Below are 24,645 nucleotides of genomic sequence, written 5' to 3' on the forward strand. Positions count from 1 at the left end.
CTACACCTTTAAGGATGCTTCTTTGTGTGTTTTTATTTTTATTTTTATTTGTATCAGCATATTATGTGTGTATACTTAGGCAGGGTCTCATGAATGTATTTATGGTCACATAATGAATATGAAGAATGTTGATTCTTGATTGATATTGCTACTGCAGCAGTTTCTTAGGTATCTCCGCATTAAAGACCTTACACCACAGCTGCAGAACAATGAATGTATTGTAACAAATTTTTTTTCGTTTATGGCTGGATGTAAGTGTTGGCTTGGTTTCTGGTAAGAAGAAAATAGAACTTTTTCTTGACTTTGCATATAGCATAAAGTGTAGGTTTTGGATAAATTTGTTTTTACTGACTCATAGAATTGTGGAAGTGCCAAAATATACTTAAGTAATTTAATATTTAATCAAATAATTTTTAATCAGCACATTTTTTCTTGTGGATACCAGCCCAATATTGTTGATTGTATTAGACAAATTAATTAAAAAGTGAGCTTAGCACTGACAGTCTTGATAACAGCAAACTCTGCACATATATGAATAGGTTTACAATTATTCTCATCCAAACATAAGTAGCCTTTGATAGAAACAATTCAGCTCCAAGTTGAACAGTGAATTACTATTTAATTTGCCTGAAATAATTTGCCTTAAACTATCAGGAAAAACAGATATACCGTAATTCAAGAAAATGACTTATGAAAAAAAAAGACGAAACAAATACTTTAAAAACGAAACACATTTTATTCAGGTCAAATGTATGTTTATATATTTTCACATTTCTATGGGTTTACCTTCTTAAGGAGAATGTTGAGAATTCAATGTATCTGTAAATGTCACAGCTTGAGATGAGTTCACCTGTTTTGGGGCGTGGCCAGGAAAAAAACTCACACAATCATAAGAGCTCGGCAGCTGAATTTCAGAGTGAGTGTGGAAGAACAACTAGCTGGTTTATGGTCAAGGTGGAAACAAAAGTCAGGTTTGTTTAAATTTCAACTAGACTCTTACAAATTTTATGGCTTAGGATCGGTCCTTCGGATTAGTTTTTTTGTGTCTTTTATCATGATGCAGAAACTACTTGGATTAGTTGTCCTGCTGTCACTGCTGAAAGGTAAAGAACATCCTTTGCTTTGGTTCTTTATGGTGTTTTATGACTAAAATAATGAAAAAACCCTGCAAATAAACTGGAGTCATTCGTCTATTTGTGCACCTTTTGTAAATAATGTTTACAATTCCCTGCTCCCTCGATTAGATTTAAATCTAGATAATTTTTGTTCCACCGTTTTGAATGATGAGTTTGCATTTTTGCTGAGTTACTTTTGTCTGTGCTACTTGTCTTTCTTGTAAAGCCAGTTTGAGATGCACTGCTTCTTTGAGAGAGACACCCATATTGTTTCCCTATTACAACTTCCACACTGAAAAAGGAAAACCCAGGTCTCTGAATTAGCTTAATGTTCTATACTGTTTTTTATCTGAAACAGCTGTTTCTCCCCAGGGTCTGCTTCTATCACAGTGACTGTACAGGAGACACAGCAGAACGCCACTTTGTTTGGCTCAGTGATCCTCCGCTGTGATTACTCCACCTCTGCAAACCCCCAGGAAGTTCTGGTCACATGGAGGTTCAAGTCCTTCTGCAGGGATCCTGTGCTGGAGTACTACTCCACAGGTAAAGCTGTGGAGCTCATTTCAACCCAACCTACTTCCAGTTATTATCTGTTATCAAAATATTAATGGCCATGTGCTTTGCCAACTTAGATCAGTGTATTTCTTTTCAGTATTTTGATAAATCACAGAGCCTGAAAAACAAAACAAATCTGGCATTCATACTTTAAACTCAAATGATATTTTCCAAGAATTTTCATCAACCTTAATATCTGGTTGTTGATCATTTAAATATGGTTCTAATATTTACACCCTTAAATGAGTGTAAAAACATTTCTCCTCTTGGAACTCTGTCTTATCTTGCGAGCTGTAAATCATTGTACACAAATGTTAGTTAGTGACTGATTTAACCAAATGTGATCTTATTTTAAATGAACAGACAATTATGTCAATACATTAATCATGAGAGAATGGAAGAAGCAATTGCTTTTGTTATGACCTAAACAGTGTACACACATATAATGGATTTGATCAATTTTTTGTTTTTTACAGCTTACCAGGCTGCGCTGCAGCTGGGACAGGACCCATCAAATGATTGTCCTGACGATCAGCGGACGGTGCGGACGGTAATCCAGAAGAGAGGAAGCAATGAGCCAATAAGGGGATCTGAATATCGTGATCGAAAGATCACCATCCAAAACAGTGCGTACATGCAAGTACAGGCATAATGTCAGTCAGCTTATTTTAAATAGAAGATTATTTCATTTTCCAACTTGTGCTAATATTTTGCAATTTTTTCTAAATAACAACTTTTTCCATCAATTAAAATTATTAAAATACTTGTGAATACAGCAGGTTAACCCTTTGGCTATATATTATTCATTTTCCATATTTTAAGAACAAAGTTTGACAGACAAACAAGTTAAGTATTGGACTTTCTTCACAATAGTTTAAAGCCCTGCTTTAACTGAACAATATAATCCAGAAAGAAGGTAGAAATTTCTAAAAATGTTTTTGTAACAATTGCACTATAATTGGGGACATATTTTTGTGTTTGCACAGAGGCAGACTTGGTGATACACGAGGTGATGAGGAGGGATAACGGGGTTTATTTTTGTGCTGTTGATGCCCCCGGGGACACCACTGGTGTCAGTTTGAAAGAAACCAAGCTCATCGTCTACCGTAAGAAGCAGAGAATGTCATATTGTGACCCTCCAGCAACCTTCTCTCCATAATGTCTGTGCAAATTTTACAGGTCATGGCATAATCTTCATAATCTTATGGTATTTCAAATTAGTGATGTCATTCACTTCAACATGTTCTGACATTTTGGAAGGTCCCAATGCATAAAATCATAAATCAATCAATTTGTTTTGTTTTTTTGTATTCGAGAATTTTCTGAAACACAAAGGTTGTGGTTTTTCTGTCTGAAATTTCTACTTCAATAAAATACAAATTTATTTTAAGACTTTTGTGCTTCTTTACAAGAGATATCAATATGTTTTACTGAAAGCATGATATTTCTATTCTGTTTATTTGTCAACATTTTTTTTATGGCCTCCCTCCTTAAATGCATATTTTTAATAAATATAATAATAATAATGCATAAGTAATGAACAATGTGGCAGACATTCGTGCTTGGATGGCAAAAGAATGCGTGACTTTACACACAGCTGTGTAGTCACAACACAGGACTCCGTCATAATAACAAAGGACAAAGGACATGAGTCACACTCAGTCACACACTGCTTCTTTTTCAGAAAAGTAGAGTCATTTCTCTCTCCTTGTTGCACACACACACACACACACACACACACAAAAACATACAGACACAGAAGTCAGAACTAATAGAAAGTCAGTACAAACAGAACATGTCATGTTAAAGTTATTCCACTTGTCTAAAGATGATCTGATTGGCATGGAGGAATTATTGCATTGATACAAACAAAAATAAAAGGCAATTCACCCAGAGGCAAAATAATGAAATAAAAATATCCAGTTATCCAGGCATATACCTACGGAAGAGGATAAGGGGCAATGAAAAAATAACAAAAAGTAGATTTTTAAATTTTATTTAAATTTGGTTTTAATTTTTGATTTTATGTCAGTTTAAATGGGGGTAAAAAAGTCAGAGTACTGACTTTTCACATGGGTACGGCTAGATACTAACATCTTTGTTACCTATCAGAATTCAGAGATTAAATTCAGAATTCTGAGAAAAAAATCATAATTCTGAGAAAAAAAATCATAATTCTGAGAAAAAAATAATAATTCAGAGAAAAAATTCATAATTCTGAGAAAAAAGTCAGAATTCTGCCTTTTTTCCATATTAAACTGAAATAATATTTAAAAATCTGTAAACTTTTTAATTTTTTCAGTGGCCCTAATCCTCTTCCATATATGCCTAATGCCAATCGCGACATAAACACCTATCTCATCATTATTCTCCACAAATTGTAGTTAAAACCAGTTGCTATGAGAAATCTGTAACCCATTAAGTTTTTCTTCTGCTTGCTTGGTTCTCAAATAACAGAAAACGCCCCCTAGTGGGGATGCTAGGGAATAACGGGGGAAACCCAAGGGTTTTGCTGTGAAATTAAATCAGGTATTATAACTAAAATGAGAAGATTATAGTTTTTATATATTGTTCCTTCCTGAGTATTGAATGCAGGGATGTTAAGGGCTAAAACCCTTTTATAATGCTTTTAATGATATATAGTTTGTAATATATGTCAATGTTAAAAAAAACAACAACAACAAAAAACTGTTGTTGCAAACCAATATTGTTATAAATCCTATTTCACTGTCATAGAATGTAAAGATTTTTGACCCATTTGTTGAGATGAGGGGAACTGAACTTCTTTTATTTTTTAAATGGGAAACGAAAGAGAAAATATCTGAGAAGCACAGGCATAACTCAGCCTGTTTCATAACAACCAAGTACTGAATAGAATAGAATTCAACTTTATTGTCATCACATTGTCACAAGTAAACAAGTAATTCACTCTCTGCATTTAACCCATCCCTTTGGGGAGCAGTGGGCTGCCATTGTGCGGCGCCCAGGGAGCAGCACATGGAAAAATACACTGAAAGCAAATCGTTTTTTTTTTTTGTAAAGTTTAATTTTACTTCCAAAATCTAGATCTAGATCAGAAAAATGACCAGACCTGTAAAAAAAAAAAAAACAACAACACTAAAATACAACTTGTTTAACAAGATGAACATAACAAACAACACATCATGCCCTAGTCGAAAGCTTTTTAGAGATGAGAAATGCCTTTGAAATATTTCTGTCTACAAAGCTTCAAAAAGGTAGTTCAGTTTTTTATGACTCCAGTTAATAGCAGTGAGTGCAGTTATCCACTGATTAAGAAAAGATAGAAAAGTGTTGAGCTTTTTCCAGAAGTGACTGGCCTTAACAAAATTACTTCAAGAACACAATGATGATACCGACAGGGGATCATAAGAGAACATAACGCAACATCTAAAGCACCTAAGCTGTCTCAGTTTATTGATTGTTCATGATTCTTTATTCAAAAATTGCATCTGTGGAAATTTTTAGGAAGGAAACCTCTTCTCACTGCTGGAAAGTTTGCCTCCTGCTACATCGGACCTAAAACTAACACAGTGTTGAGAAATATAACACCATACCAACAGTGGTTTGCTGCTTCAGCACCTCAATGACTTATAGCATGACTTCAACAGACCAATAAAAAAAAAAAAACACACACAAGTTGAAGCAGAGTGGTCAAAAATACCAAGAATGTATTTCCAGTGTATTAGTGGCTGCAAAGGGTGGCACAATCTGTTAGAGGGCAATACCTTATTTTCATAGGGCCTTGCTGATTTAAATCTTTTCTATCATAATAGACACAACATTTCCCATTTTGTTATGTTTCTGTTTTATAATGCAAACAAGAATGTTTTAAATATACAAACATTTATTAGAGTAACAAACAAAATCATAACCATAACTTAAAATGTGCTCTGCGTTTGTGTATTTTCAATTTTTTTCTTTTTTGCAGTTGTGATTGAATGATACGCATCCAGTCATTTATTAGCTTTTCTAGTGATGCAATACAACATGCTCCTCTTTATTATTTTGCTTGTGTTAAAGCTGAGGTGATATGTTAGTGGATAAAAGTACAGCACAATGCAAACCTCTTCTTTTGCTCTTGACTTTTTTTTTCTTCCCAGGGAAATGATTTTTATTAGTGAAGAATGACATAATTCATCACTTGCACTAGTTTTCACCAACACAGTTAATAGTTTTAGGAATGAAACATTCTAAATGTTTATCCACGTCTTACAAATATTATTTAGTTATTCTAGTAGTTTATATATAATAAAAGACTCTAAATATATAATATATGTACTGAGATGAAAATAGCTTCCTTGGAATGAAACTGCAAATAAACAAGAGATTTGCCCAGTGCTGTGATGAATTTATTAATTCAAGTGTTCATTAATCAAACATTTATAAAGGTGTTGATGTTTTTCTATGTAAATTAAGAATCTCACAAAAAAAATCTCTCAAACGTAAGTGCTTTAGTTGTTGAACGGTAATAAATTAAATCACGCCCATTGTTTTCCGATGCAGAGACAGAATATATTTTATACATTGAGTGTTGTCATTTTTATCTATTATACAAGTGGACTCTTCAACTCCCATTACTCATTAAGTAGATATTAAAGCACCCATTGTGACTGAATGGTAACAAGTATTTCTGCAGAGCTTTTCTAAAGCGACAAAGGGGATAAAAACTGCATCTGAAGGAAAGAAACAGTCCAGGCCATTGGTCCCGCTGACATCATGTTAGTGCAGCAGAGATATACATGACACAGCCAGTGACTTCATCACATGGTGATATCACAACTGCAGTGCCACTGTCATCCTTCACTGGTTGAGCTGTCCTTGTGTTTCTCCCATGCAGCTCTTTCAGTAAGGCTTGGAAAACGCAGACCTAAAGTGCGTTTCATCGTTTTTTTTTTCAGCTGATGTGTGGTTCGTGCTGGATATCACAGCTGCAGTCTTTCTCTGCTTGATTCCTTTCGCTGCCTTTGTCTCCGACTTGGTCAGACGATAAGTGAGTCTCGGCTGAGAAGAGTGTTCTGGTAGAGACGACAGCAAGAAAACAAAAGTGAGTGTGAGCAGAGAAACAGTGAGAGCAAATATTAAGTAGATCTTTCTGAGTAGAGTGGTGTGGGGTTAATATGGTGAAGAACCTGGGACAAACTGCTCTTCAACTGTTGATTTTTCAATGAGGATTTATTTGAAGGCCAGAAGTTGAACACCAGTCTGTCCCAGGTTGGTCTGTAAGTCAACAACCAGTTATAAATGTTATGGGAAAAAAGTAGAATACAGAACAGAGGATTCTACCTAGTTTTCATTCTGGTAGCTTCTGAATCTGACCTGTCAAAGGTACAACAACAACACTTACAGTAGGCTTGATAAAACATCTAACTCCCCATCCATCACAGAATCAAAGGAGAGGACACTTTAAAAGATTCCTTGACTTTTAAGCATTTGTGGAAGATATGTATTAAACTTATAGCAATGAACGGGAATTGTGCCAAAAAGAAAAAAACAAAATAATGGTTATAAGTGTCAAAGAAGCATTCTGACCAGTCTTACCAACTTGGCCAGCATTCACAGCGAATTGATTCTCTTACTTGAGTAATTAGGGGACTTCATTAACTAGCATATCTTTGATGCAGTGAAGAAGCTCCCAATTCATCACAGGGTTTTTATTGGTCTTTCTTTCAAAAAGGTGCTTTCTTAATACGGGGTGAGCTTGATGAGTATCAGCAAAACTCACCACATTAACCTATTTAATGCTTGAGAATGTATATGTGTATATGAAGCAACAAAAAAAAATCCCAGCTGGAATAGCTCCCTGGAGTAGTCAAAAGGAATTTTGGTACCTTACCTACGACAGACAGAAGGATTATTAAAGTGGGTTTGCATGATTACGGGGGATCATGCAAACATTTTACTGCAGTGGACTCCTTCCTTGTATTAGTAGACTGCTTTCCCCTCTTTTGTTTGTTGCTGTTTTATAAGCAGAACACATATCTAATGATATTACTACAAAAACAAAACAGACCACGAGCTGCATTTTATGAGGAGATACGAGGATCTCTGCTTAACAAGGATATGAGAGGGGAACCGTGGGTAGATCAAAGGACAACAAGACAAAACGGATAAAGAAAAAGTCAGTGTGGAAGCTCCATAAAGGGCAAAACTCTACATTATTGTGCAGATTTTAGATTAGGCTAGTTTTGCACTCAGTTATCAAACCTGAAAAGATACTAAAGCTTATTTGTTTCAATGTTTCTAAATCCTCCTGTTTCAACAGTTTTCTTTCTTCACAGAAAAAAATAGAGAAAACCTCTGACACTAAAGGTGCTCTGCCCAAATGTTACTCAGCTAGTCAACTTGGAGCCCACTTAACAGAATGGTATATTCCAACTGATCTCACTGACAGGGACTCCGGAAAATATTGATTGATTCTCTATCTGCAGCATATGGGTTACAACATACTGATATTTAACCCCACCTCATTTACTAAATAACACCTCATTTACTCAGACTGTATACCCAACAAGCAGAGCCAGATTATTGAAAGCCATTGTGAGTGAATGGCCAGCGTTCCTTCTTTGAATGTCTACCTGATCTCGGCCTCCATGATTTCTCTGTTCTGCATTGCCCAAGTTGGATATTCTCTTGGCTTCTGATCTCTGGATATCAACCTTTTTCTGCCTCCTGACTGCCGCCTACTTTACTAATCCTGTTGCCCATTTCTGCTTCTATGAATTTAACACAGTTTCTATCTCCAGATCACTTACTCCTGCCAACCTCCTGGGTTGAGGAATCTGAAGATCCTTTCCTGTGTGTTCCTGTAGTTGTTTTTTGGATCAAACCCTGATTTCAAACCAATGATTCCTATTCAGAAGATGCACGTACACAGCGGTGCCACCAGCCTGCTATAGCGAGGAGACGAAATTCAGCATCCCTACTAGCACAGATTCTGAGAAGAGGTTCCTAATCTTGCCGCTGGTGTATGAATACATATTTCAAGAAATCTTTAGGCATTTATCTGCTGTGTCCAGCTAAACGTTTGGGTCCACTTTGCTATAGTTACAGTCCCTTAATCTTCATCATGAAGTTTATTCACTTGTTTTCTCTAACAAACTTCCAAGGCCTTTAAAGATCAGCTGGATTTAAATATAAACCAAACCTCCTGGCTCAGTATCAATACATTGCAATGTCTTGTATAACTTTCACAATAACCTTGTCTGTAATTTAAGAGATGATCCACTTGATTCATTTTCTAATAGCCAGAAAGTAATTATCTAAAGTAAATTATCTGTCTCACATGAAAAATATAGAATTTTAGGAAATTTTATCTCTTTGTGAATCTGAAAGGAAATACACGATGAAATGCAGTAACTATCACTGTTGGATATATAAATAAATATTTAAAGTTTAAATCAATAAGAATCTTCAAATTGAATTCTAACCACATGTTTTACTTATTGTTTTTAATATAAAAACATCTGGCACACAGAAACCTTATTTGTGTGTGATCTTCCTCACCACTTTCCGGGACTTGTCCCGCTGCTCCTCCCTATAAGCAGGCAGGGAATAAACAGGTGGGGAGGAGCGAGCGTTTGCTGGAAGTATTCGTGGAGACAGTCTTTCAGTTCTGGTTCTTTCTGAGTCAGATGGAGGCAGCGAGTCTGCCTCAGGCCTGTTACTGGGAGAGCGGCTACAGAGCCGACTGGATTCCCTACTGCTCTTCTTTGTGCCCCCCCTTGAAGGTGAATCTAAATCTTCCTCACACCGCGCCTCATTCTTTCTCTGGGAAACTCCTCGTAGTTTCTCCTTACGCTCCAACAAGCTATTCAGGAAAGTGGCGTCGTAGTCCCTGTCCTGAGAGGACTTTGATGGTGGGCTCATTACTGGGGGTGGTGGCTCAGGCCTCTCCCTTTCCCGTGTGCCCCCCTTCTTTTTAGGAGAAGGAAGAGGGCTTATGTTGTATTTGCTGTTGTTGTTTGCTCTGGTATAACCTTCTTGCACACTGTTATCATCAAAATGATCCTCATTGCTGTAATAATGCTGAGGAGGACCTTTGCGATGGGAAGGGTATCCATTGTACTCCAGATCCTCCATCTCATACTCCACCATTTCTTCCCCTCTCCTTTCTTTTCCTCTGCTTTCTCTCCGTTTGTAGGAAGCAGCAAACTCCTCCAGCTCATCCAGGGAGCCCGTCCGTCCAGAAGAGCGATAGGTCTTTCTCTGCAGATTTTCTGAACAAGGGTTCCATCTACAAGATATCAAAGAAGGTGTTTTAGACTTAGACTCAACTTTATTTATCCCTTGGATTACTCCTTCAGGGAAATTCTGGTTCCAGTAGCTCATATACGGTACAAAGAGTTAAAGCAAGATGTCATTAGACATAAAAATACGACAGACAATACAAAACAGTGTATATAGTACTATAGCAATTGTACCAAGTAATTGTTTTGCATTGTTATTAATAATAATAAACCCAAATTCAGAAATATTAACAAACATCAGCACCTGCCGTGAGTGTCCTCATCACTGGAGTTCTGTTGTCGCTTACTTCGACCAATCCTGTGTGAATGAGAGGAAGACGGAGGGTCATCGCTGTATCGTCGTGGAAGTAGAGGCTCATCCTGGCTGTCAAGGTGGTCTGAATCTGGGTGATGGTAACGATGTGGTGATGAGGGGTTTTTACGGTGACGCTGCAGCTCTGGACTGCAGTTCTCACGGCGGCTCTGGGGTTCCTGACAAGAGGAGTCTTGATCAGGGATGGCAGGTAGGGCTTTCTTCTGGACGTTTCTATAAGTTTGGCGAAAGTTGGTGTCTACTTCATGGAGGGAGCTCAACTCTGACTGACTGCAGGCTGGATATGAAAAAAATGGATAGCAGATTATTAAAAAGGGAACCACTGAAAATAGTATCTTATAAGGAAGACACAGGAGTAGAATCCAAAGCTTGGAAACATAACCAGACATTTAGAATTACATTTGTTAAAACCAAGTAAATCAAGCTGGCATGCATATCTGCTACATGTTCATGTGTGAACAACAGGAAACCCAGCAGGCAGAAAGACTTAGAGCAGAGAGCATGCTGTGATAGGCTCAAGAAAATGGGAATGCTAAATGGAAGCATCCAACCAGCACATAGCATCAGCAGGCTTCAGTAGCGAAGCTACAGAGCGGATTTATCAAGCTTACTCTGTCTGCTGCTGGACCTGGAAGGGTTGAAGTGAGCCAGCTGTTTCTCTACATACTGTAGAACCCTTAGAGAGTTTTGATCCTGTGGTGAAGGAACACGGTAGGGCATCCCCACAGCATGCATTGGCACTGGAGATACTGTAACAGTCATAATTGTAAAAGGACAGCTGAACGGTAGAAATACCAGTAATGCCAGAGGAGGCTTCTGATCATTACAACAAGTTAGTACCAGTACAATAAACTGATAACGCCAAAAACTGTCTGCAGTAAACAACAGATCTGTTTCAGTGAGTATATAAATTTCTTATTGCATTATTTCCAACCGGTGTCCAGAATAAGACATTTTTTGCTTTGCATGTTTCTTGTTCTTTGCATGTTCTTTGTTCTTTGCAATAAAAAAACCTTCCTGGATGGAAAGCGAAACATCTTCAAACTTAGAAATTAAGTCTAGTGGATTTTTTTTTTTTTTTTACTTTTTTAAAATGACTATTACGGTACCTGGATCACTGAGAATCTTCACCACCATAAAGAATCAAAGGTTACATTACGCATAAGTTCAGCATAAACGTAGACTAGGATTTGCTAAAATCTGATATTAAAATCACTCTGGTAAACTGCAATAAATTAATTTCTAATTGATCCAACAGCACAGAAAATAGTGACCTATTAATCTGGGTCATGTGCCTTAGCTAAATTTAAATTTTACATTAGTCAATAAAGGGGAGTGTATTTATCAAAACATATCCTAAAAAGTGAAGTCATGGCTGCTTTAAATTGCTGTTATAAAAGAATATATTCTCAAATGTTTATCAGTTTTTATATTTGGTCTTTATCCAGCAATAAGGCCAATGATGCTCTTTTTAAGTAGAATAAATAAAGAAAGACTTTACCTGCTGCAACCAGGGTGCCATCTGAGGGGGGGGCAGAAGACACCTTGTCCACCAGTGATGGCGGGGCAATGGGGACCATGGCTGGAAGTCCAGACACAAAGTATGGAGGGTAGGCTGGAGTTTGAGGGGTGGAGGTTCTAGTCTTTATGCCTTTACCTGCTTCGTACACTAAAAATAAACCATTTCACACATCTTCAATACAACCAAATGATCATACATCACCAATAATCCTAGCCTGAAGCATTTTCCACTCTAAGTGTGTGTTAATCCTCACAGTGTCGGGGGCAGCAGCACGTGTCAGGGCAACACCAGCAGCTGACGTAGCAGCAGCAGGAGTGGGGACAGCACTGACACCAACAAACTCCAACCAGCAGCAGGAATAAAACACTGCCGAGCACCACAGCCACCACAAACACCCATTCTGCAAGGACACACAGCATAGGGAAAAAAAACAAGCAGATTTCTTTTTTTTTGCAGCTTGAACGTGCACAAGCAGATACATGATACATGTTTGTGCGAATGCTTAAATGAAAATCTTGTAAATGTAGTTGCTCTTCTATTAAAACAGCCCAAATATTCACCATCAGCTTGATCTTTCACACTGCTGTGGACAGATAAGATATCAAATGGAGCAGCTTTTAAAGTCTTGTCTTACTTATCAGCTTAATTATTTGACCTTTAATACATTAAGTTGAGAACTGAGCTAATCGCAGCTGGTTATTTGACAATATAAGAACTTGATATCTTCATCGTTCTGTAAAAAACATGTTAGTTTATCACAGCTGATCTATTAGCTCCGCCAAGGAGGTTATGTTTTGTATCGGCGTTGGTTTGTCTGTCTGTTTCCAAAATAACAGATATAGATGATTTTTTTTCTGAAATCTGCAGAGAAGGCGCGTCTTGTGACTCTGTGAATACAAGTACCGGTATTAACTTAAGGCAGAAGTCCCAATATGTTGGAGGAAATGAGCTGCTCGGTGGAGGTCTGCACTCTTCCAGTGCTTTTCTAGTTTTAACGTATGATCCTGACCAGAACATGCTAATGCTGCTACCCACTTCTTACTCGTTTGATTCCGACAGATACTGTCGATGTTCAAAACTATGCATAAATTCTCACACAAAGCAGACCAGCAGCAATTTTGCAAAACACCACAGCACAATGTACGCTTTTCAAGCTGTTTACTCCCATTTATAGACACTGTTTAACCTATATGATTGGTTTCAACAAGGCATAACACAAGGCAAAAACAGATTATTTTCAAGACAGAATAGTGTGAAAAATACCTTTTAAAATCTTTCTTTTCAATTCTATTTAGCTTTTTGAATAACACTGTTTTGTTTTTTAAATGTGATAAATTGCGAAACTATCAAGCGGGAAACAAAGAAAAGACAAAAGAAAAAAATTCATTAACCTTAAAATAACTTAACTGAAAACATGTTTGCCTTTTCCAGCTTTTCTAAATATTTTATCAGTGTGAGAAAACGACAAAAAGGTGATAATTTTGCACAACATATTATGAAGAACAACAGATAGGCCCCCTCTATAACCTCTGTCTATGGAGACTACACAAAAAAGAGGGAAGGAGAGGAGAGATAAGGAAACCTTCAACAATGTTATATACGGCACCACATTCTCTCTGTGTCTCATAAACACAGGCCTACAGACTCAGACACCAAATACACACTGGCAGGAAACCTGGCCCTGCTGAAGGAAGGAAGAGGTCCGTTTATGCTGCTCTCTACAACACTGAAAATCTGGCTGTTACAACTAAATAACTTGTAATGTGATCTGATCTGCAGCCAACATGACTCCTACAAAAATACACAATCTTTCTTAAGTATTTTAGACTCCGGAGGAATGTTTGTGAGTCAATACCACTAACGCCATAACTGAAATGAGCAACTATCAACCACTCAGCCTCAGTGACGTTTTGCATCACTTCGGGATTATTTTAACACAATTTCTGCAGATTGTCTTTTATCTGATTACTAATATGTGTGACATAAACACCACCTCCTTTAGAACTGCAGGCCTTTAACCAAATACTGCTAAATGACATGTTAACCAGAGCCATAAATAACTATAATGACCATAATGACTGTTTTCCAACACAGCTCATCTTAGCGGGAGCAATGGCCAGCTCATTACTTGATGGGTGTGGATCAGCCTGTTATCTACAGAATGACTCTGTTAAAGCTTCCTTAGAGCTAATTTACAGACATATGTTGTATTCAATGCATTTGTGTTACAATAAATGAAGTAAAATTGAAGAAAATTGCTCACCAGAACCATATATCACCAAGCAAAATGTTAGAAATCATGTTTTTGTTTCTGCCAAGGTGGCCCATTTAAAAGTTTGAAATATACAAGATGTTCTCTGGAAGATAAAATAAAAGTGTGGGATATGATATAACCAATCTGAACATTAACTTTAAATTTTTATTTGGATTTAATGGATGCTCCAGGTATGTTCGTTTGCCTGTATTTCTTCAGCAAAACTGCCAAAGAAAAACTCAGATGTAGTTAGCGGAAGAGTTAGTGGAACGCAGGAAAGCAGATACAGAGTAGAAGGCATTATGCCCCAACTGTACCTGGCATAATCTTCAAATCAAAGTCAGGAAGGAGATCTTCAGGCACACCTGAGAAACCTGGAGAGAGACAGAGCAAAGGTGACCAGAGCAAAGGAGTGCTGATCAAGATGAGCAAACTGAGAGATGGACATACTGAGGTGGAAGCCTGCATGCACGCTTTAAGGTGAGAAAACACAGCAAAGCAAGGAAAAGAAGAACAAGATGAGAGGTCAAAGCATAAAGATAGAATTTGTTTGTGATTTCAGAAAGTTATCATATCAGAGCTGTGCAACGACCATGAAATTTGTGATTTTAGAGGTCTGGAAATATTATCTATCTGATGATAGCGAAGACTGAAACTTCAAATTATTCCCATGAAGATAAAAAACACAGGCCATGAGAAACCGAATGTCCCAGTTAAGGATATATTTTTTAAATTCTGGACAAGCAGTGAGGACAGTTTGATTAATTAGGCAATCCCAGAGTCTGATTAACATCATTAATTAAGTGCATTTAACTTGTATATCTTTTAAGAGAGGGTGGATGGGTTAAAAGTCATGTGTGACAGTAGCTAGTGTATTTTTCTATACCCTTGAAAGGAAGAGGTTTGATTAAACCAATATTGAGGATTATACGTTTTCTTAAATCATGTGCACACATAAACAAACTTCAGCAATTCGAGAGCTGAAATCCCCCCCCACCCCCCACACTTATCCCTGTGGCGTAAACAGAACCTGTGTTTAGCAGTTGAGAGTGTGATTATTGGCAGAAAGGAGTGAAGCTATGCCTGCCGAGCCAAAAGCAAGGCAGCACAAACAGTGTGTAAGCTGAACTATTTTGGCCTGACTCCAACTGACAGCACACATACCTTAGTTCAATCTCTGTGGAGGATTAAAACTGGTCTTTGCTGGGTTGGAAAACAAAACACGTGTTTCAGTTAATGCAGAAAGATTTCATTAGGAAGATTTCAATAAACAAGATTTGCTCTCTTATTGTTTTTTTTAATTTATTTCAGGAATACTTTGTTTTATTTTGTTATTTTTTTATTGCTTAGTTATTTTGGATGGACTCTTTGGGAATGTTTTTTGTAATCCCATATAGGCTGATGTATACAAACTGCTTGACTTAGTTTTTCTGTTTCCAGAAAAACCTTAAATAATGAAGTGAGTCTAGATTCAATTCAAAAGGCTTATAATGCCTGGACAGGTGATTTTTGAAAACAACTACAATTGATATCCTTCAGCTTAATGCAATCAAAAACATTTTTCTTTAAGGGTATGGTGGAGGGTGTTCTTTTTCCGGGTGGATCATCAAAATAAGTGGTCCTCCCAATTGTCAATCATTCTGCTGATATGTTTACGTAAGGCAGTCCTATGTGCTCGTCCCCATTTTCACATACCGGTGGTGAGTCTGACATAGTGGAAAAATTGCAAATCTTCATTTGGAAAGTAAGCTTGTATGAGCGAGTGAAACCAGCGAGTGTGCATGAGGAAAAATGGGCTCCTGCATGCTCTTGCACATGTTTAATAGGTGTTTCCTCTTGGTGCCGGGTACAGGGCTGTGCATGTGCATTTTTTTTTTAAGTGGAGGCGGCGGTTCTTTTAAAAAAAATTGCGAAAATCCTCCAATATACCAATGAATGTTTAACCAAAAGCCAATATTTATATTTATGAGGCATGAGGTCATGGTATTAAACTAGATCATATGACTTAAAATAAAGGATGTAGCAGAGCAAAGGTTTAGTTCTAGTGTTTGGATGCAGAGTTTTCACCTAGTTCTCTAAAATACCAGTGAAGCGTCTCACATGGCATTACTCTGAACCTATTGTATCACTGTGCTCTGCCCTGCCTCCTCCACATCATTAAATCTTCCCTGCCTTCTTTTCTGTGAAGCCATTTGCTGAAAAGACAAAAGACACCCTGAGCGTGGCCTCAGCTGTTGTTATGGGAACACAACAAGTGCCTCAAACGGTGAAAAAAATCAGGAAATAGACAAATTCTGTGCCTATGATGGATTAATATATAGATCCAAAAACATATTAGGGTTGCTTATTGCTTGTTATAACCTGAATGTATTAGCTTTACACTTCGAGTCCGTTGGATATTAAACAAACAGAAGTTCAGTGTTCAGTGATGTTGAGGGCACCTTAGAGGTCAAATGGTGTCTCAGCAGTCTCTGTGGTAACCTTTGCAACTAAACGCACACACAACTCACACTCCTCATTGACCTAATAAAGTGTTGTAGCCTGTTCAGCACAAACTGCATTTCAAAGCCCAGTAACATACTGTACAGCTGAACACAGTTGCTCTGGTTTCAAATAAAAGAAGAATGTGCAGGAAGAACTACTGGTTGTTGTAAATCAGCTCCACAATGAGCCACAGCAGCCCATTTTAAAAGCTCTGATATGCAGAAATGTACAATTTAAAAGTTTATTTTACAGTCATTACAAAAAGCACTTACAATAAAGCATAAAATATTTTAAATGTGTTAATGAAAGTAACCACAAAGAATACAATCTGAAGGTTTAATGAGGGTAAATTCATGACAAAAGTCAGTGACTCGCTCTGTCAGCAGAAATGTGTGGTATATCTACTTACAGCTTAATTTCACAACCTCTGTTTCTTTTTATATATATATAAAATATATATATATTAGTGCTAAAGGATAGAGTAGAAAAGTAGAAATGGCTTACCAAGAACCTGCAGCTCCACCGAAGCTTCATTCTGTCCTTCTATGTCATCAGCGATCGTCACTTGGCAGAAGTAAACACCACTGTCTCCCCACTGCACCTCTCCTATACGCAGATCTGCAGCTAAATGAACGAGTAAGTCAACGTTTTAAAGCAGCTCTCCCTGTTTTTAAACACACTTTATGTTTATATGGAGTGTTGAAAATAACTCTAGAATACAGTGTTAATAAATCATCTTCTCACTTCTTTTTACATAAAAATAATTAATTTAAAACCAACAACTAAGAAATATGATCGATTTGGAATTTTTTAAAAATAAACTGACCGGTAGGACTACCCCGTTCAGCAGGTATTATCATGTAATTGAATAAATGGTACACAATTATATCAAATTCTGTATTGCTTTGTATTGAAGGTACTTGGTTCTGATCCTCATTTGGAGTATGAAATTTTATAAATATAAAATATTATGACAACATACCAACCCCCTTATTTTCTGCTGGAAGATATTTATTGGAGCTTTTTGATACCAGTTACAGCAAAATACTTCGATCCCAAATAGGGAGTACTAAATTGCTTGCGAAAACCAAAAATTGCGTATGCAGTGAATGATGTGTTGGGAGTGATATGCTGAGTGTGTCTATGGATGATAACAGGTTCTGAAGAATTTTGCTTGTACTACTGGCTGACATCACAGAGAGAGCAGGGTGGATTTATTTTGCCAGTGTGAAAAGCGGTGCAATTTTCAACAGCACTGAGCACAGATAGTAGGTATGTGGAAAAAATGCAGGTAGAGGAAAAGGAAATGACCTTGTCTGTTTCTGTAAAATGAAAGAAAACCAAGTGTTATGACTTGGAGGAACAAAAATAGTAGAGCAGCTTCTGCATCTGCATTATTCCAACTGTCACAACCAGTCTGAGCCATTGTTTCAGGTTTTGAAAACAATGAGTATCAGTAACGGCCGTCACATCATCTTTCTAGACACAGCGACACAATAAAACAGAAATATTTCATTTACTGGAAAGTTTCCTCAATTTTATTTTTTTTTATTATATATGAAAGTTTTTCATATAAAGAAATGGAAAAAATTGTGGTCCAGCAGAAGCTCTCAAAGAAAAGCTGTTGAACAATTGCAAAACAATAAAACATAGGACCAAACTTTTATTTGTCATCATGTCAATCGCATAACCTAAGTTACATGAAAGATAGGCTAATATAATAACTGGAGATTGAGTGTTAACAGCACCACAGATGTGTGAACAGTAATAGTAAGATGTTAACATACTTTTATTTTATAATTTATTAGCACATTTTGCACAAAGTTAGTCTGATTTTCAGATGTGCTAAATTTAGACAGAAACTACACCTGCAATCAGTTTTAAGTTGGATAAATCACACTGGAAGTTATTACACTAGCTTTACCTTCTCTGATTTTGCCACCTCTGTAAATTTATTAAGGGAAAAATACTTTTGCTTGCTGTTCTACTTTCTGTTGCACACCTCACAACATGTGGTTAGGAGATCTGCTTTCCTCACGCTATCAAGTTTTCTCATGTATGCAAATCTCAGGTAGATAAGGCCTATGGGAAGAAGATACTAAATTACCCAATTAATGAAGGTCAAAGCACACATGTCATTACTGTGTATACCAACAGAAGCATGGTCAGTAAAAATATCATTTTGCACTTTAGAAAAAAAATAAAGCACCACAAACTGACAAAACACAGTACAATGCATGATGGGAGGAAATAACCGCTGATAAAAGCCTGCACCAAGAAACGTCCTTTATTTTGTCAACTTTTATAATTGCAGCTTAAGAAGAAGCAATATATCTTCAACAATATATCTTGGGTCATCCAATAATACTTTCTTTACATTTTGCAATATGGACACACAGCTTCGAGATCAAAAGTTATCCAGGCTTATAGAAAGTCTAGCATGCATTTCTTTAGAAGTTGACTCATATTCTACAAGTTATCAGGCTATTTATTAGAAACCAATACAAAAATGATTTTTTTCTCCCTGATATTTTGTCAAAGAAATAGTTAATGAAACCATGTTTTTATAACTTTATGGCATTGCTCATTTACTTGATATGCATATCTTCTCTACAATGGGCAAGGGGTGCAATTTCAAACCCCACTTGCAAACACTTGCTGCAAGTATCATAGGAAATGTAAGCTAAGAAAAGATGCAAATGACCTTGGAATAACGGAAGTGTTCGGCACCACTAGGAAAAGACGACAAACTGGGATAAAATAAAGGCTTTATTATAAATGAATATCTGTGGACCAGACCCTTGGAAAAAACTTAAACAGGATGTTGTCGAGAGGAACTTGGAGGGAAGAAACATCAGTACATTTTCCTTTAAAGCTTTTAAAAATGTAATATCTTTGAGCATCTGGTTTATTCCATTTTTAAGGATGGGGTCCTGTATAAGTTGAATTGTCTCATTTTTGTGGTCTGATCCAATTTTAAAGGTCATTTTTCAGTTTTTCTCGATTGCAATTGTTGTGCAGCATTTTCCCTTTGTAAGTGTTGTATGTGTTAGCATGATTCCTGTGTTGTGCTAGTTTTGTTGTCTTTGCTTGTCTCAATATTTTGTTTGCAATAATTTATAGAGTTGTAATGGTAATTGTAATTGTTTTTAACACTTTTTCAATGAAAAATAGAAAAAAAAAACAAACAGGCATTCACATCTAAAGATTGCCTGAATAACACACGGGATGGATAAAATGTAAAAGTTCTCCTTTTTGGGAGAAAATTACATCGATAAAGAGAAACAAGTGTGGGTGGATATTTATTTAGTTTGGGTGGGTACAGTTGATTCATTGATCTATTCATTTATTTGTAATATTAAGCAGTTCAAAAAATGTTGAGTGAGTTCCTGCTTAAAACAAACTTCATGTATTTTTTTTTTGTGTTGTCATTTTTGTAAATTAAAACTATGGAAAAGCATACATATAAAAAAAATGAAAAAACATCAAATATAGGAAGGGACAGAATTCAGTCTATCTTGATTTATTAACGAGTCAGACTATGGGTTAAACTTGAACAGGTCGGGTTTGGTAGTAATACTGACGGTTCGGACGGGTGCGGGTTTGTGAAACTGGAACCGTGCATTACACTGACTGTGTTCCTCTAGCTCAACGAGCTAACAAACCAGGTTGTTATAAGTTAAAGTTAGGAACAGGACGGTTAGCTCACTGTGTCAAGTGGAGGTGAAGATTCACCAGTCCAACATTTAAATTTGTCTGGTGGGATGAAAAAAATGTAATGAAGCCAGAAACTGCTACATAAACGAATCTTGCATCCAACAGTTTGGTACTGAATTGCGTCGAACAGAGAGATGTGTACCCTTGGATTCTACACAAATCTACATACTATTACAGCCATAGTAATTTCTGTATTTGCTGTGTTTATGTATTTGCAATAAGTTTGCACCTCTAGACCACCATACTTTGACTTCCTAAACATATAAACTCCAGATTCTAGTGCTATAAAAAGCAGATATTCATTTTTTCACCCTGAAACTTCTTTTTTTTCTCCACATTTTTTGCCTGCTTTCCTCATGCTTAAGAAAAATTAAAAAAAACCCAGCAAAGATCCAGAGGAAAATAGGATGCCCGAAAGCTCGAAGAGTTACAGACAAACACATCATCAGAAGATTTTAAAGGCAGCTGATTAAGTCCAAATGATCTTGGGAGTGGTTTAGAACGTTAAAACATTTGCTCAATAGTTTCATAGATCTCTGTTGGAATGATGGAAGTAGAAATGTTGTAGCTAATGTGCACGTTGTTTTGCAAACTAGCCTACTCTTGTGAACTCAACACAATATATAAACCTAAACTTCAACAAGTTATAGATGCACACTTTGATTTAAGTTCTGTGATAAAAATGTGATTCGAAGGGTTCAAATCTAACTGGCTTGCTGACAACCCTGGGTCAGTAACTCTATTGTAAGAGGGTCACATGCATAAATACACCAAGCAGGAAACACTTAGTAGAATTCCCTTCCTTTTCCTGTTAGGCAAAGATAGACGCAGTAGGACCGGTCTCAGATATTCTTGTAAAAGCTGTAAAGCAAAATCTCCTTTGATTTCCTTGGATTAACCTTTATATAATGAATCGTCTGAGCTGTGTATATGTGGACTGTGAAGTGTTGAGCGTGTTAGCCATGTGATTACCAGAGCCCCCCCTGCATAGAGCCTAGTCAGAGAGACTCCAACCTCACTGCGACCTTGAATAGGATTACATGTGTATGGATGACTGGATGTCTCCAACAGCAACATAGATTTTACTTTTTTCTGTCAGTTTACCAGATCTCTAGTACGCTTTAAAAAAAAGAGTGGGAGAGGGAAAAAGACAGCAGTGTTATATTGAGGGGGGAGATGAAGGGGTGGACACTGAAATACATCAGAGGGAACAGAGCAGAGGTGGAGATGAATGAGGTACAGTGTGGAAGACTTTTCTTTTGTCCAAAATCCTGGCTCAAGGAGAGAGTTAGTGCTCCATAAATCTGAGACCAGCAAACAAGACCACCCTTCAGTGCAGAATAAGCCTTTCAAGACACACATGCATGGAAGAACAGCCTGTCCCTTAAGGTCTTTGAAGGACATTAAAGCAACAAAGCATCAGAACAGAAAACTAAAGGCATGTTTACATGGAGGCTGAAATGTCACCAAGCAAGAGAAGCAGACAGGGTTTACTGTATATGAGCACAGTTTTGATCTGCAGAGGAGAAATGCTTACTATTGATGATGGTAACATCTCTGTTCTTGTAGAACTCAGAGAGAGTGACCGAGGACCCAGAGATGGAGGCCACGTTCCTGACAGTCCTCCTGTTGTCAGAGCAGTCCAGGTGGCTGGCAGTCGTACCCGTCTCGTAGCCTCTGCCCGTCCCTACATTTCCACCCTGCAGCCCGCCTCCACTCAAGCTGTCTGGGAGGTTAAAGGAGTCCCTTGTGCGGTCCCTGCAGTACGATTTGTAAATCCACTTCACCATAGCTGGCTGTGTGGAAACGCTGGTGTATTGGCATGGTAGAACCACTGACTGGAACAGGATCGCATACCTCTTCTCATCCCTCACCATCACATGAAGGCCTAAGCCTGAAGGCGGGAAGACACCTGTGAGAAGCAGAGGGATCAGTGAGAGGATAGGAGGGTTAAAATATTAGATGGATGTTTATTGAATTTTATGCATATTCACCTAAAAGAGGAGTTTTTCTAAAATTATATTAGGGAAAATTGGCAAGTAAAGAGGCGTTTCTGTGGACGCATAGTTCTCTGAAATTAGATATTGTGCCAAAAGAAAAAGGTAACACTTTTTATTAAGTATTTCTTAAAACCCAGACCTTTGAGTCTTTTAATGAATTCTTTGATATCTTGAAACTAGTGCGTTGACTGAGTTTTGTAGCCACAGTTCAGTACAAGACAAGGCATTTTCTCTATATTCTGAAATAAAACTGATACTGAAGCTGTTTGCAGAGAATGGAGGAAGATTTTGAGCACTGAAAGCAAAAAATGCAAAAAATAAAATAAAATATGAACAAGAGCAATATCTGTAGAAAAAAAAGGAAAGAAAAAGACTGTTGCAACAGTTAGAGCTTCTTGTGCTTCCAGAATCCCAGCAGGGGTTTATTGACCTGTTCTTTGCTTTCAAGCTCCTGAAGCCATGGGGGCTCTAAGTCTCAGGATGACCTGGAAGCTGTACTAACATGCTAGAAACTACAGTGAAGCAACAATAAGTGGAAAAAAAGAGAATAAAGACAAGAAGCAAAACATACACACCCAGAAACATCTGTGCATGCAGCTCTGTTCCTTTTACTATTTGTGAGGCCAAACTCTAGGAGGAGGAATGATCTCCACCCGTAAAAATGACTGTGGGGTGAAGAGGGGATCTTTTGAGTGGGTGGGGTTAAAACAGACTACTTACATTTAGGATAGTTTTTTTTTTTCATGTTATCATGATTTGAAGATTAATCAGTTTAATCTACTTCTACAACATGTTCATCAATGATTTCCGTTTTTCTTTGAGTATAAATATGGGGAATAGAAAAGGCCTGTTTTAGTAATGCCAACAATAATGGCTTTAATAAATTAAGGCTTTCACAGTGGTGGCAGTATCTACAGTAAATTTAGCCATTAACAAACAATAATGTTAGTATTCCATAACAAACCAGGCTAAGCAAGGATGCAAGTTTATCCTGCCCTAAGCAGAGGTAGGTAGAGTCCCCAAAAATTGCACTTAACTAACCGTAGCACTACTTTAAAATTTTTTTACTCAAGTAAAAGTAAAAAGTAGTCATCCAAGAAATTACTCATGTAAAAGTAAAAAAGGATTTGGTAGAAAGGCTGCTTGAGTACTGATTAACTGTTGGATAATAAAATCAAATGTAATGTTTATAAATGATGCAACAAACAGGCTTTATGTATAAGATCTAGTATTTATAGACTAAAATGACTAAAGAATAAAAAATAAATGTCTTGAAAATAAAAGAAGAAATTTGTTCAGAAGAAATACTTTTTTTTTACTTAGAAAACCAATCCTTACAATGAGAACTGTATATTTGTTAGGACATGCTAACAAACTTCCTATGTTAATATCTATTGTTTATTGAACGTTAAGCTGATTTTGGAATTGTTTAAATTCCTCACAGAGGACGGAGAAATCACAGATACTTTAATAGCGAAGTAGAGATACTTCACAAGAATATAACTCAAGTAAAAGTAAAACGTTCGGCAAAGTAAATTTGCAGCTAGAAATATTTTTTAAAAAACGTTTTACTTTAGTAAATGTAAATGGAGCCCAGCGGGAAGTTCAACTGAATAAACTGATTACTCGCCTTCATCCGCCTACAACACAGTCAATCAGCTTGAAACACGCCTCCATGAAAGCCAGTCAGCATTCCAAGGGAATTTTAAAAGGCCTCCGATCCGCAACTTGTCTACTACCTAGTGCGCAGGAAGTGGTTCCGCTGTCTGACTTCCTTCAAATGACCCGTTTCAATCCACCTTCAGCCCCTTCTCCACCATTGTAGCAAAAACTTCATCAGAGTTTTATTCCTCCCGGACTCTTAATGCATTCCGTGAGCCTGGTTCTGCCAGACGTTTCTTCCCAATGGGGAGTTTTTCCTCTCCACTGGCGCTTCATGCTTGCTCATCATGGAAAGGTTCTCTAAACCTGTGTTATCCAACTGGACTCCCATCTTCCAGGTCCTTAAGTGAAGCATCAGCTCACACAGTCCACTGGATCTCCCCATAAAGCTCAGCATACCGTCTCACTAACCAGCAGTCTACAGACTGACCCTGTTCTTTGCTCCTGTTCATGCATATAAATCAAAAAATTCAGCAATGTTTCTTGCCGAGGTCTGAGTGCCAAAGACTAAAGTAATTGTATCAATACATTTTTTTTAATTGTCTTTTCTCTTTGTGTGAGTTTTTCAGATTGAACGGACTAAATATGACCAATTACTACCCACTTCTGACCCTAAGGCAAAAAAAAATAAACTATAAAAAAAAAAAAAAATTGTCAACCTACTGTAGTTCAACAGTTTGCTATTAATCATGGGATTCTTTACATCGTTTAGCATTAAATAAGTGATCTAAATCAATTCAACTAACGGCATATATA

At 37.2% G+C, this 24,645-nt stretch overlaps 2 protein-coding genes across 5 annotated transcripts; one reads left to right on the forward strand and one right to left on the reverse strand.

The window, feature by feature from the left end:
• The first annotated feature begins 891 nt into the window (after positions 1–891).
• On the forward strand, positions 892–3,037 carry LOC107082520 (immunoglobulin-like domain-containing receptor 1). The gene is made up of 4 exons (XM_015371246.1): positions 892–1,103; positions 1,488–1,658; positions 2,147–2,296; positions 2,657–3,037. Exons 1-4 carry the CDS (start codon positions 1,055–1,057, stop codon positions 2,827–2,829), a joined length of 543 nt encoding a protein of 180 aa, XP_015226732.1. The 5' UTR covers positions 892–1,054; the 3' UTR covers positions 2,830–3,037.
• Positions 3,038–4,624: 1,587 nt separating this feature from the next.
• Positions 4,625–22,142, reverse strand: LOC107082548 (immunoglobulin-like domain-containing receptor 2). 4 transcript variants are annotated; one of them, XM_015371297.1, is made up of 10 exons: positions 21,765–22,142; positions 17,015–17,134; positions 14,344–14,400; positions 12,026–12,172; positions 11,752–11,919; positions 10,862–10,999; positions 10,182–10,527; positions 9,195–9,924; positions 6,975–7,007; positions 4,625–6,706 (listed from the first exon to the last, which is right to left on the reverse strand). In XM_015371297.1, the coding sequence occupies exons 1-9, from the start codon at positions 22,102–22,104 to the stop codon at positions 6,975–6,977; spliced, it is 2,079 nt and encodes a 692-aa protein (XP_015226783.1). In that variant the 5' UTR covers positions 22,105–22,142; the 3' UTR covers positions 4,625–6,706. The 4 variants fall into 4 exon arrangements, with proteins under 4 accessions (XP_015226783.1, XP_015226785.1, XP_015226786.1 ...); XM_015371296.1 differs by lacking the exon at positions 6,975–7,007 and having other exon boundaries at positions 4,632–6,706; XM_015371299.1 differs by lacking the exons at positions 6,975–7,007; positions 17,015–17,134 and having other exon boundaries at positions 4,628–6,706.
• Positions 22,143–24,645: the final 2,503 nt, after the last annotated feature.

Source organism: Cyprinodon variegatus, unplaced genomic scaffold, assembly GCF_000732505.1.
Source record: "Cyprinodon variegatus isolate N-32 unplaced genomic scaffold, C_variegatus-1.0 Scaffold55, whole genome shotgun sequence".
Lineage (NCBI taxonomy): Eukaryota > Metazoa > Chordata > Actinopteri > Cyprinodontiformes > Cyprinodontidae > Cyprinodon > Cyprinodon variegatus.

Bases quoted from the DNA above. Each gene is read 5' to 3' on its own strand.
- LOC107082548 (XM_015371296.1), bottom strand. From the start codon at position 22,104: ATGGTGAGGGATGAGAAGAGGTATGCGATCCTGTTCCAGTCAGTGGTT. The intron at 14,401-17,014 runs GTAAGCCATTTC...GTCTCTCTCCAG, and splicing joins GGTGGAGCTGCAGGTTCTTG to GTTTCTCAGGTGTGCCTGAA. The intron at 9,925-10,181 runs GTGCTGATGTTT...GATATCTTGTAG, and splicing joins GATGAGGACACTCACGGCAG to ATGGAACCCTTGTTCAGAAA.
- LOC107082520 (XM_015371246.1), top strand. From the start codon at position 1,055: ATGATGCAGAAACTACTTGGATTAGTTGTCCTGCTGTCACTGCTGAAA. The intron at 1,659-2,146 runs GTAAAGCTGTGG...TGTTTTTTACAG, and splicing joins GCTGGAGTACTACTCCACAG to CTTACCAGGCTGCGCTGCAG. The intron at 2,297-2,656 runs GTGCGTACATGC...GTGTTTGCACAG, and splicing joins AAAGATCACCATCCAAAACA to AGGCAGACTTGGTGATACAC.